The 13,463-nt window shown below is 40.1% G+C and overlaps 1 protein-coding gene across 8 annotated transcripts in view; it reads right to left on the reverse strand.

Moving 5' to 3' along the window:
• Positions 1 to 13,463, reverse strand: part of mical3.L (microtubule associated monooxygenase, calponin and LIM domain containing 3 L homeolog) — a 168,153-nt gene that overhangs the window by 78,928 nt on the left and 75,762 nt on the right. For all 8 annotated transcript variants that reach the window (XR_005966189.1, XM_041585913.1, XM_041585917.1 and 5 more), the window contains exons 3-5: positions 8,815 to 9,022; positions 5,148 to 5,264; positions 1,752 to 1,853 (exon numbers count right to left, since the gene is read on the reverse strand). Coding sequence is in view for 7 of the 8 variants with exons in the window: in XM_041585913.1 (XP_041441847.1) it covers positions 1,752 to 1,853; positions 5,148 to 5,264; positions 8,815 to 9,022 (427 nt within the window). In the remaining variant the exon portion in view is untranslated. The remainder of the gene's footprint in view (positions 1 to 1,751; positions 1,854 to 5,147; positions 5,265 to 8,814; positions 9,023 to 13,463) is intronic.

Here is a 13,463-nt window from a genome sequence, read left to right on the forward strand (position 1 = left end):
GACCAAAACTTTGGACTGTGATACAATGTGTTAAAAATAAAAGACCAAGATTTTTAAGTGTTTTTTTTTTTTTTAAGGTTTGAAGATTTTTTATATACACGTTCTAATTGTGCAACCTGTGATATACAGTATTTTCTGCATTTGAGTGCCGATACTCCCTGGATCATTATATAGTGAATAAAGTAAAATATATAAATTGTAAAATATAAGGATATTATAAGTTACCGAGGAGTTTCATGACCATATAAAAACACGAGGCCGAGTGCTTTTATACAGGTCATGGACACTTCTAATATCCTCATATTTTCCAACAAGGTGTACATTATTTATTATAATACACAGGTTTTAGTGAGTCATGTGACACAAATGACATCACTACTCACCGTTTATAACGGATGACGTCACTAGTCACCGTTTATAAGGATAGAATTTACAAGATATTCATGGCTTTTGTGTATATATATATATATATATAATACACAAAAGCCATGAATATCTTGTAAATTATATCCTTATAAACGGTGAGTTCTGATGTCATTTCAGTCACATGACTCATTGAAATTTGTGTATTATAATAAATAAAGTAGCCCCAGTTGTAAAATATGAGGATATTAGAGGTTACCTCGGAGTTCCATGACCTGTATAAAAACACTCTGCCTTCGGCCTCATGTTTTTATATGGTCATGAAACTCCTCGGTAACTTATAATATCCTTATATTTTACAAGAGGGGGTACTTTATTCACTATATAATACACAAAAGCCATGAATATCTTGTAAATTATATCCTTATAAACAGTGAGTTCTGATGTCATCAGTTATAAACGGTGAGTTCTGATGTCATTTCTGTCACATGACTCACTGAAAATTGTGTATTATAATAAAGTACCCCCTGTTGCAAAATATGAGGATATTAGAAGTCACCTCGGAGTTCCATGACCTGTATATGGTCATGAAACTCGTCAGTAACTGATAATATCCTTATATTTTACAAGAGGGGGTAGTTTATTCACTATATATATATATATATATATATAATATATATATATATATATATATACACACAAAAGCCATGAATATCTTGTAAATGATATCCTTATAAACGGTGAGTTCTGATGTCATCAGTTATAAACGGTGAATAGTGATGTCATTTTTGTCACATGACTCACTGAAACTTGTGTTTTGTAATAAATAAAGTACCCCCTGTTGCAAAATATTCGGATATTACAAGTTCCCTTTGGAGTCCCATGACCTTCGGCCTCGTGTTTTTATATGGTCATGAAACTCCTCGGTAACTTATAATATCCTTATATTTTACAAGAGGGGGTACTTTATTCACTATATATATTTAATAAATATTCGGGCGAATCCCGAATCCTTTGCGAAAGATTCGGATGAATTCTGAACCGAATATAAACCCTAATTTGCATATATAAATAAGGGAAAATTGTGGGCCTAGAGTGTGGTTAAAAATTTTTGATTTCCTTGTCTGTGTGAGGAAAAGTCAAGTGATATTTTGGATTCGTTTTTGGTTTGGCCGGACACTTAGATTTGGACGAATTCGAATCCTGCTGGAAAAGGGTGAATCTTGGCTGAATCCTGAACCAAATCCCTATAGATATAATATTCCACCCTTTTTGACATGGGCTTATTCAATTAGCTGATGTACACAGGGTGCATAAATACTATCTAAACTGTCACATACAAATGTTTCACCTGGCAGCTGTTCTCTATGGGGACATACATTACTTACCTGCCAGCGTGTTTCGTCTTCCATCTGCACCAATAATGACATCAAAGTCATAATCAGACACACAGAGTCCTTTCGGGTGAAACTTTGCTCTCCAACCGGCACCTGGAAAGTAAAAAGAGCTCATGGAATAGCAGGTCCTTAGGGGTAATAACACATGGAGCTGGAGGAACTTTAAGCTCCATGTTTTCAAGCATCCCCAAAAAAAAGTGCAAACACACCCCCTATAAAGAGCAATTGCCTGTAATATTAAGGGCTTATTTATTAAAGGTCGAGTTGTGTTTTCCACAAACATTTTGGGTCAAAACTCTTTTTAAAAACAAAAAAAACCCCTTACATTTTCCAAGTTTTTAAAGAAAAAAAAACAAAAAACGATTTTTTTAAGATTTATTATACCCTGACCCTGGAAATAGCTCAAATCGGAAAATACATCAGCTAAAAAAGGTCAAATAGGAGTCAATGGCAGAGGTCCCTTGAACTTGAAGATGTTACTAGTCTTCATGTTTTCATGGTTTTTTTCTGCAGGGTTTTGCCCAAAATCTTAATCAATTTGAGGTTTTTTTCGCCAAAATAACACTTATTTTCTTAAATAAGAAACCATTTAAGTTGCGAATTTATTCAAACTCTAAAATTCGACCTATGACAAATAAGCCCCTAAGAGTGACAATGGGGAATTGTTCACTTTAATCAGTGTCGGACTGGGCCGGCGGGACACCGGGAAAAACCCCGGTGGGCCCCGGGCTCTTGTGGGCCCCGCCGGCCCAGATCCGCTACTTAGTGGGGCGGCGCGACCCCACTTTGTTCGGGGTCGCGGTAGAGTAAAATATCTGCGCATGTGCAAAAAGGTAGCGCTGCGCGCGTGCGCACAAACGCGGCACCGCGCGCATGCGCACTAGTCCCCTGAAGCACTCTGGAGCAGCAGCGGCGGCCGAAGGGGGGCCCTGGGGCATTAGCCCCGGTGGGCCCCACAACTTCCAGTCCGACCCTGACTTTAATGGTTTTCAAACATTACCCCATAAAATCCGTACTAGACAGCAGTATAGGTGGCACAACCAGTCAGGCACAGTGCAAACAGCATTACTCAGATCTTAATTTGCAGAATTTGTGGGATTATTACAAGGGAAAGTTGTGTAACTGCACAGCTCCAGGTATGGGATTGGCCACTATTTTCTGCCAACACCACCTTAAGCAACAAAAAAGAGGAGAGACATTCGCCCAAAATGCACTGGGGCTATGGGGCAGCAGTAAAACATAGGGATGAACCGGATCCAGGAATCAGTCTTTTTCAGCAGGATTCGGATTTGGCATCACGTGACTGTCATCAAGCTAGAAAGTAAAAAAATGTTTTCCCCTTCCCACCCCTAATTTGCATATGCAAATTAGGATTCAACTCGGTATTCAGCCCTTTTCAGCAGGATTCGGATTTGGCCGAATCCTTCTGCCGAGCCGAATCCAAATTTGCATATGCAAATTAGGGGAGGGAGGGAAATCATGTGACTTTTTGTCATAAAACAAGGAAGTGTTTTCCCCTACCCATTCCTAATTTGCATATGCAAATTAGGATTCAGATTCAGTTCAGTATTCGGACAGGATACGGCCTTTTTCAGCGGGATTCGTCCGACTTCTTTTGCCCGGCAGAACCAAATCCAAATCCTAATTTGCCTCAAATTATGGACGGGGAGGGTAATCACGTGATTTTTTGTCACAAAAGAAGGAAGTAAAAAATTATTCCCCCTTCCCATCCTTAATTTGCATATGCAAATTATGATTCGGTTCGAGGATTCGGTCTTTTTCAGCAGGATTTGGATTCGGCCAAATCCTTCTGCCTGGCCAAAACAAATCCAAGTCCTAATTTGCATATGCAAATTAGGGACGGGAGGGAAATCATGAAAATGTTTTTCCCCTTCCCACCCCTAATTTGCCTATGTAAATTTGGATTTGGTTCAGTATTCAGCAGGATTCTGATTTGCCCGTATCCTTCTGCCCGGCCGAAACAAATCCAAATTCTCATTTGCATATTCAAATTAGGGGTGGGTAGGGAAATCGCATGACGTTTTGTCACAAAACAAGGAAGTAAAAAATGGTTTCCCCTTTTGCAAATAAGGATTCGGTTCGGTATTCGGCCAAATCTTTTGCAAAGGATTCGGGGGGTTAGGACGAATCCAAAATTATGGATTCGGTGCATTCCTATTAAAAAACAAAGAGCCTGGCCGGTACAATAAAAGAGGAGTGTAAAAAGTTTGTGTTAGTGGCTAACCTGCAGTTTTTATATCAAATTCACTGCTTGCATGTAATAGATTACTTCCTGTTAATCATCTAACGAGATCCTGAAATAACTTTGGCTCTGAAAGGGCCACCCATGGGAGTTACTATGTATGTAACTTAGCAGCTTCTGTTTCCTAAGGGAGTATATGCTGTTTGCTAATTAGTACATTAATGGGCAGTTGTATAAAAAGACACAAATTCAAGCTCTAGTAAGGTCGCCATTAGTACTGCACTGTTATAGTTTGGTACATTAGTTGCTGTCAAAGCCTCAAGTCTTGGAGCATGATCTGTAGAGTCTCCTCCTGAGAGGAAGTGGCCAGTATTAGGACACAATAAGAGATCCCTCTAAATACATATATAATTTTTTTTTTTTTTTAACCAACGAAAATGGCATATTTTATATAGTGAACTTATTGCACGAGGCTAAAGTTTGAGCTTGTCAATAGCAGCAATGATCCAGGACTTCAAACTTGTCACAGGGGGTCACCATCTTGGAAAGTGTCTGTGACACTCACATGCTCAGTGGGCTCTGATTGGCTGTTGAGAAGCTAAGCTTAGGGCTCGTCACTAATTATCCAGCAGAAAATGAGCTTCCCTGGCTGTAATATAAGCTGATGCTACAGGTTTGCTGATTATTCAATTCTGATGCTAATTGCACTGGTTTCTGTGCTGCCATTTAGTAATTATCTGTATTAATTACTAATCAGCCTTATATTGTGACATTTCTATTCTATGTGTACTGTATATTGTGAGTGGGTCCCTAAGCTCAGTAAGTGACAGCAGCACAGAGCATGTGCAGTGAATCAGCAGAAAAGAAGATGGGGAGCTACTGGGGCATCTTTGGAGACACAGATCTTTACTGCTAAAGGGCTGTGAACAACATTTCTAGCTACTTCTTTAGTTAAGCTTTACCTCTCCTTTAAGGCATACACTGTTCAACCCACACATACCTATAGTAAGGAAATTAGACTAAGTTCCACAGGAGTAGGAATTTATGTACGTATAAAGATTGTCTGTAAAACACTATATAAAGGAAAACGAGGGATGCAAATTCTGCACTTCAGCATAAGGCTAAATAAAAAGGAAGTGGAACTAAGGTACTAATAAGGTACCAAACCGTTCTACAGTACTCACGCTCATTCTCCTGGTCTTCCGGAGGCTCGATCAAACCTTGGAACTCGACATTAACGTGAATCTCAATCCCAAGAATCAGACAGACTTTTAGCAAAATAAGCTGCAGCTGCCGGATACCTGGGGCACAGACAGACAGAAATAAACTGGTTAAAACATCAGCAGGAACAGCCTCCGAGGTTGAGGTTGGCTCATAGTCTGTACCAGGCCTGGACTGGCAATCTGTGGGTTCTGGCCAGAGGGGCTGCTATAAGGTCCCATAGAAAGTCAGTATTTAGTGGGCTGGTGGGGGCTGTTTGGGCCTCTGAGTGGGCTGATTGGGCCTTTGTGTTCCTGAAATGCCAGGGCCTATTTTAATTTTCAGTCCGGACCTGGTCTGTACAGAGAGATCCCATAAAACTATGGCAGCATAGTTATTCCCCTGAACTAGGCACAATTCAGCAGGAACAGCCCCCTAAATTTGCTCATAATCTGTACAGAGAGATTCCATAAAACTATGGCAGCATAGGTATTCCCCTGTACTAAGCACAATTCAGCAGGAACAGTCCCCTAAGTTTGCTCATAGTCTGTACAGAGAGATTCCATAAAACTATGGCAGCATAGGTATTCCCCTGTACTAAGCACAATTCAGCAGGAACAGTCCCCTAAGTTTGTTTATAGTCTATAAAGAGAGATCCCATAAAACTATGGCAGCATAGGTATTCCCTGTACTAAGCACAATTCAGCAGGAACAGCCCATAAGTTTGCTCATAGTCTGTACAAAGAGATCCCATAAAACTATGGCAGCACAGGTATTCCCCTGTACTAAGCACAATTCAGCAGGAACAGTCCCCTAAGTTTGCTCATAGTCTGTACAGAGAGATCCCATAAAACTATGGCAGCATAGGTATTCCCTGTACCAAGCACAATTCAGCAGGGACAGCTCCCCCCCCCCCAGGTTTGTTCATAGCCTTTTAAAGCAGCCCACAGTAAACAAGAGCAGGAAACTGTTGACGTTTAGTTTTTTTAAGAGAACATTTAAATATATCAATGATTTCCACATTCTGGATAACAGGGTTGAACATCATTTGCCGACCTGATCATTGAGCATGACAGTCATTACATGACCCGTTGTTTGTGCAGTAATTAGGGAGCAATAGTGAGACAGATAAGCTGAGGCAGCGGATACAAGGAATCAGTGGAGCCGGGGAAGAGGAAATTATCATAATGAAAGAGGATTAATTCTTTTTCCAATGCTGCAGATCAGATTATGGACAGTAATTGTCTATCATGTCCAGGTTATTAAACCCCTTGCTGGCGGCAGATGGAGGGCTTTTACCTCTTGTAAGGTTATGCCAACGAGCTAATCATCGTCATTCGACTAATTCAAACGTATTGCAAATATCTGTGTCCCATGGGAAGTGCGGTGTCCAATAAAAACTGCTTCCCACACCCTGCAGTGAAGCCGCAATATAAAAGCATGCGGACCTTTAGCTGATGCTGAACTACAGCTTCCAGCGTTGCGAGTTGAGCATCCCCCTAGCACAGATAGTGGCAGACTCATAATACAAGTGCGAATAGATTAAGAGTAGGGATGCACCAAATCCAGGATTCGGCCTTTTTAAGCAGGATTCGGCATATATATTTGCATATGCAAATTAAGGGCGGGAGGGAAATCGCGGGACTTTTTGTCACAAAACAAGGAAGTAAAAAATGTTTTCCCTTTTCCACCCCTAATTTGCATATGCAAATGAGGATTCGGTTCGGTATTCGGCTGAATCTCTCGCAAAGGATTCAGGGGATCGGCCGAATCCAAAAAAAGTGGATTCGGTGAATCCCTAATTAAGACGAACACTGAATCCATGATATTTTCATGACAAACTATAAATTTGATATTCAAATCTGAGAGCAGTTAAAAAAAAAAAGAGAGATCTGGTTTCAGCTTTAGAGAACTTTAATGGGGTTGTTCACCTTTAAATAAACTATTAGTATGTTGTAGAGAGCGATAATCTGAGACAATTTGCAATTGGTTTTCCTTTGTTATTATTTGTGGTTTTTGAGTTATTTAGCTTTTTATTCAGCAGCTCTCCAGTTTGCAATTTCAGCAATCTGGTTGCTAGGGTCCACTTTACCCTAGCAACCATTAATTGATTTGAATAATCGACTGGAATATGAATAGGAGAGGGCCTGACTAGAAAGATGAGTAATAAAAAGTAGCAATAACAATAAATGTGTAGCCTTACAGGGCATTGGTTTTTAGATAGGGTCAGTGACCCATCCATTTAAAAGCTGGGAAGGGTCAGAAGAAGAAGGCAAATGATTCAAAAACTATAAAAAATAAATAATGAAGACCAATTGATATTGGAATTAGTCATTCTACAACTGAATACAAGTTAACTTAAAGGAAAACTATACCCCTCAAACAATGTCTCTATAAACAGATATTGCATAGACCAGCTCATATGTGAAAACCCTGCTTCGTGTAAATAAACCATTTTCATAATAATATACTTTTTTAGTAGTATGTGCCATTGGATTATCATAAATAGAAAACTGCCATTTTAAAAAATAAGGGCCGCCCCCTGGGATTGTATGATTCACAGTTCACACAAACAAACCAACAAACCATACTTGTTAGGTCACATGAGCCAATTAACAGGCAGAGTTCTGTCTTTTGCTTCCACACTTCTTCCTGTTACAGTTAGAGTTGTAGTATTTCTGGTCAGGTGATCACTGAGACAGCACACAGTCTGTTTGATAAGATTCTCTAATATGCCACTTAACTTGATATAAACTATCTGTTGCTCAAGTATTCATTTTGGGGGTATAGTTTTCCTTTAAAGGTGAACTACCCCTTTAAGGTGACCATACATGCCCCGACATTATCGTACGAATCGAATTTCGTACGATATTTGTTAAGTGTATGGTTGGAAACAAGCTGACCAATATCGGCAGAAAATTTTGATTGGTTGCCTGCAAAGGCACCCGAACATTGGCCGCGGTTAGTGCTGAATTGTCAGATACAGATTTGGCCGAATCCCCCAATCCTTAGTGAAAGATTTGGCCACATTCCGAACCAAATCCAAATTTGCATATGCAAATTAGGGTCAGGAAAGGAAACCGTGGAAAAACTATTTTTTTTCTTTCCTTGTTTTGTGACATGTCATGTGATTTCCCTCCTCACCCCTAATTTACATATGCAAATTAGGATTCAGATTTGAATCGGCCGAACCCGAATTGTGCTGAGAAAGGCCAAACCCTGGCCTAATGCCGAACCGAATCCTGGATTCCTAGTTTCTACTTGTATATCAGACGATTCAGCTCTACACGAGTGTAATGAAACGAACAATCTTTCTTGGAAACATCTTTTCCAGGAAAGATTGTAATGTATGTTAATGGCCACCTTTAGATTCATAGGGGTATATTTATCAAAGAGTGAAGTTAATAGTGAAGTTCCGCCACTAGAGTGAAATTCCGCCACTTCCCATTAATTTCTATGGGGTTTTTAAAGGCGTATTTATCAAAGGGTGAAATTTCACTTTCACCCATTGATAAATACGCCTTGCAAAATCCCATAGGAATGAATGGAGAGCTGCGGAATTTCACTCTAGTGGCGGAACTTCACTCTTTGATAAATTTACCCCATAGAGACATACGAGTTGGAAGAGCAAGATGTGCCCATGAGACTCACTGATATGATCGATGGCTCCGGCACAGAACTTCCCGTAGAATTTCTTGGCTCCCAGCCCACGCAGGTCGTGGATGGTGAAGGGCCACAGGTGCAAAACATTGTTCCGAGAAAAGGCGTCTCTCTTCTCCACGACCACTACTTTGGCCCCCAGAAAGCAGAGTTCTATCGCTGTCCGTAGGCCGATGGGTCCCGCCCCGATGATCAGACACTGTGTAGATAAAGAGAGAGAAACACATTGCTTACTATTCCTCCAAAGCATTCACTTGAAACAATATCCGCAGTGGGTTGGGGCGGAGAGGTGCTCCGCCTGTCACTGCTCCCGTGAGCATCAGTCAAGGTGCTTTCTATGTAACGGGGATCTATTGTGAAAATTAAAATTTAATATAAGCTTCATCATACTGAATTTAGGGATGCACCGAATCCAGGATTCGGTTCGGGATTTGGCCTTTTTAAGTAGGATTCGGATTCGGCTGAATCCTTCTGCCCGGCTGAACCGAATTCGAATCCTAATTTGCATATGCAAATTATGGGCGGGCGGGAAATCTTGTGACTTTTTGTCACAAAACAAGGAAATAAAAAATGTTTTTCCCTTCCCAGCCCTAATTTGCATATGCAAATTAGGATTCCGGTTCGGTAGGATTTTCGTGAAGGATTCAGGTGTTCGGCCGAATCCAAATTAGTAGATTCGGTGCATCCCTACCTAGAAGATGTATTAGAGCTCACTCTATTAAAATCACCAGACATCCTGTCTCTCTACATGCAGAATTTGTGCAAAAGACAGTAATTTTGTTACTTTGTCAATGACTAGTTGACACCCAACTGCTGAATGAAGACAGAATGAAGAGAAACAGATGCTGAGAGAGGATTAGTGAAAATAAACTTGATTATTTCAGAAACAATGCAGAATGTTTAATTGACAGCATTGATCATGCAGCAGTTGGGTGTCAGATATTCATTGACAGTTAGATCCAATATATCATAAGGGGGCTGCCTTTCTTAGCAGATGTATTAGAGCTCACTCAAATAACTGATTCCAGTACAAACAAAATCTAACAAAATAACTGCACAAATTCTGCATGTAGAGAGACATGATGTCTGGTGATTTTGACTGAGCTCTAATACATCTTCTAGGCCAAAGGAGCCCCCCTATAAGATATATAGGATCTAATTGTCAAAAGGCTGAATATAAGGGGAGGATCTGACAAATATCTGAGCAGAAGTTGTAAAAAGTAGAATTCCTTTTAGGACATGAAAAATTGACCCGACACTTTTCATGCCTGTTGGGACACTCCTGTACATTTATTTGTAAGGGCTGTGGCAGTGGTGTAACTAGATATTATTGGGCCCAAACAGCAGATTATTTTTCAGGCCACCGAAATGTCTAGAGGTTGACCTGTTGTACCAATATTTATTGAAATTGCATATGAATTAGGGCCTCATGGGGCCCATATACCTCCTGGGCCCCCTACAGCCGCAGGGTCTGCTTCCTCTGTAGTTACACCCCTCGGTTGCAGCAAATAGAAGCACATCGCACCAACACCAGCCTGAGCCAATGAAGGCCAAGTTAACCCACTTCATGATATGTACAACTAGGGATGCACCGAATCCAGGATTTGGTTCGGGATTCGGCCTTTGTCAGCAAGATTTGGATTCGGCCGAATCCTTCTGCCCGGCAAGAACCAAATCAGATTCCTAATTTGCATATGCAAATTAGGGGTGTGGAGGGAAAATGAGTGACTTTTTATCACAAAACAAGGAAGTAAAAAATGTTTTCTCCTTCCCACCCCTAATTTGCATATGCAAATTAGGATCCAGAACGGTATTCAGCCAAATCTTTCACGACGGATTCAGGGGTTTGGCCAAATTCAAAATAGTGGATTCGGTGCATCCCTATGTACAGCCCACACAAATTATCATCAATGGTACAGAATCTAATTTATATACAGGTAGGGGACCTGTTATCCAGAATGCTCGGGACCTGGTGTTTTCAGGATAACAGATCTTTCCATAATTTGGATCTTTAATCCTTTAAACATTACATAAATCCAATAGGCTGGTTTTGATTCCAATAAGGATTAATTATGTCTATGTTTGGATCATGTACAAGTCACTGTTTTATTTTTACAGGTATGGGACCTGTTATCCAGAACGCTCGGGACCTGGGGTTTTCCGGATAATGGATCTTTCTGTAATTTGGATCCTCATACCTTAAGTCTACTAGGAAATCATGTAAACATGAAATAAACCCAATAGGCTGGTTTTGCTTCCAATAAGGATTAATTATATCTTAGTTGGGATCAAGTACACGAACACGACTGTTTTATTATTACACAGAAAAAGCTAATTTATTTAAAAATCTGAATTATTTGGATAAAATGGAGTGTATGGGAGATGGCCATCACGTAATTCGGAGCTTTCTGGATAACGGGTTTCTGGATAACGGATCCCCCCGGATTTCCCCTTCCCACCCCTAATTTGCATATGCAAATGAGGATTCCGTTCGGTATTCAACCAAATCTTTCTTAAAGGATTTGGGGGTTCGGTCACATCCAAAAAAGTGGATTCGGTGCATCCCTAGTGCTATATAAATGATGTACAAACGATTAAAATAGTAGGTCACATAATAATAATAAAAAAAAAAATACTGTTTAGGCAAAGAGGTCTTCTAGTCGGTAGGAAGAATATTCACTTGGTTTATAGTTGGAGGAACCTAAGAATTAGATCCCAGCTTTTTATCCCTCCTTTGTCTCTATATCCATTACCATTAGTTGAGTAGTATATTTATATACATGTGTTTAGTTACATTGGAATACAATTTTATTTTCTTACAGGGGGTTTTCACCTTTAAATTAACTGTTTGTATGCTGCAGAGAGGGATAGTCTGAGACAATTTGCAATTGGTTTTCATTTTGTATTATTTGTGGTTTTTGAGTTATTTAGCTTATTATTCAGCAGCTCTCCTGTTTGCGATTTCAGCCATCTGGTTGCTAGGGTTCAAATTAACCTAGCAACCATGTATTGATTTGAATAAGAGACTGGAATATGAATAGGAGAGGTCTGAATAGAAAGATGAGTAATAAAAAGTAGCAATAACAATACATTTGTAGACTTTCAGGGTTGTTAGATGGGGTCAGTGACCCCCATTTGAAAGCTGGAAAGAGTCAGAAGAAGGCAAATAATTAAAAAAGCTATAAAAAATAAATAATGAAGACCAATTGAAAAGTTGCTTATAACATATTAAAAGTTAACCTGAACCTTTAAGCTGCCTATATTAAAGAGCTGGATTATGCAATGGGAAAGATTTATGCAGCGTTTATATCACCTTCAAATCCACAAGCCTGTTACTAGATATAGTAACCTCTAATCCTGCATATAAATCTAAAGTACAGTAAATTCATGCTGGCCGCACAACACACACAGCTGACTCCTACAATACATTTAGGGTTATGTTGCACATGTGTCTGCCATTCATCCATTGCCGTGATCTTATTAAGGACACTCGGGAGAGAGTCCAGCAGCGGGTCAGGTACCCTGCGGGTTGCAGGTAGTAGTTCCTGGTGCGGGTATAGACACGGGTCGGCGGTTCTGCGTGTTGAGGGTCGGGCCGCGGGTTTTCTCAATATCAATTTTTACTCTTTTTTTTTCTGATCACGCTTACTTCCGATGATGTCACTTCTGGTTTATAATGGCAGCACTTCCTGATTCTTGATGGTCAGCGGGTCGCGGATAAAGCACTTGCGGGTCCAAGCGGGTAAGAATGCAGCTTGCGGGTCCGGGTTGCGGATTGCAGGTACGGGTTCCAAAAAATGGACGCGCGCAGGACTCTAACTCGGGCCCAATATGACAAGGAGATTAAGTGGATCTACAGTGCTACGCAATATGTTGGCGCTATAGAAATACATGTTAATAATAATAATGCTGCCCTTTAAAAAAACTTACATTCTAAAATGAGAAGTGGGCAGGAGACAAAAGGTCTGAGACTTGCATGGAATCAGCACTAGGGGCAGATTTATCAAGAGTTGGTTTGAAAATTCAAGTTGTTGAAATTTTTTTTATGGTCAACACGGTCCAATTTGATTAGGGAGTTATCCATTTGATGGGGCACATTTACTTAGCTCGAGTGAAGGGTTAGAATAAAAAATACTTCGAATTTCGAAGTATTTTTTTGGCTACTTCGACCATCAAATTGGCTACTTCGACCTTCGAATCGAACGATTCAAACTAAAAATCGTTCGACTATTCGACCATTCTATAGTCGAAGTACTGTCTCTTTAAAAAAAACTTCGACCACCTACTTCACCACCTAAAACCAACCGAGCATCAATGTTAGCCTATGGGGAAGGTCCCCGTAGGCTTTCCTAGCTTTTTTGGATCAAAGGAAAATCGTTTGATCGACGGATAAAAATCCTTCGAATCGTTCGATTTGAAGGATTTAATAACGATTTTTCCTTCGATCGTTCGATCGCAGGAAATGCGGTAAATCCTTCGACTTCGATGTCGAAGGATTTTACTTTGACGGTAAAAACCCTCGATATTCGACCAATAGTAAATGTGCCCCGATTTGTTGTTTTAAAAAAATTCTAATTTGATTTTCGAGATTTATCATACTCTGACCCTTCAAAAATTCGAATTTGACTAATCGCCACCTA

Source organism: Xenopus laevis, chromosome 3L (genome assembly GCF_017654675.1).
Source record: "Xenopus laevis strain J_2021 chromosome 3L, Xenopus_laevis_v10.1, whole genome shotgun sequence".
Classification (NCBI taxonomy): domain Eukaryota; kingdom Metazoa; phylum Chordata; class Amphibia; order Anura; family Pipidae; genus Xenopus; species Xenopus laevis.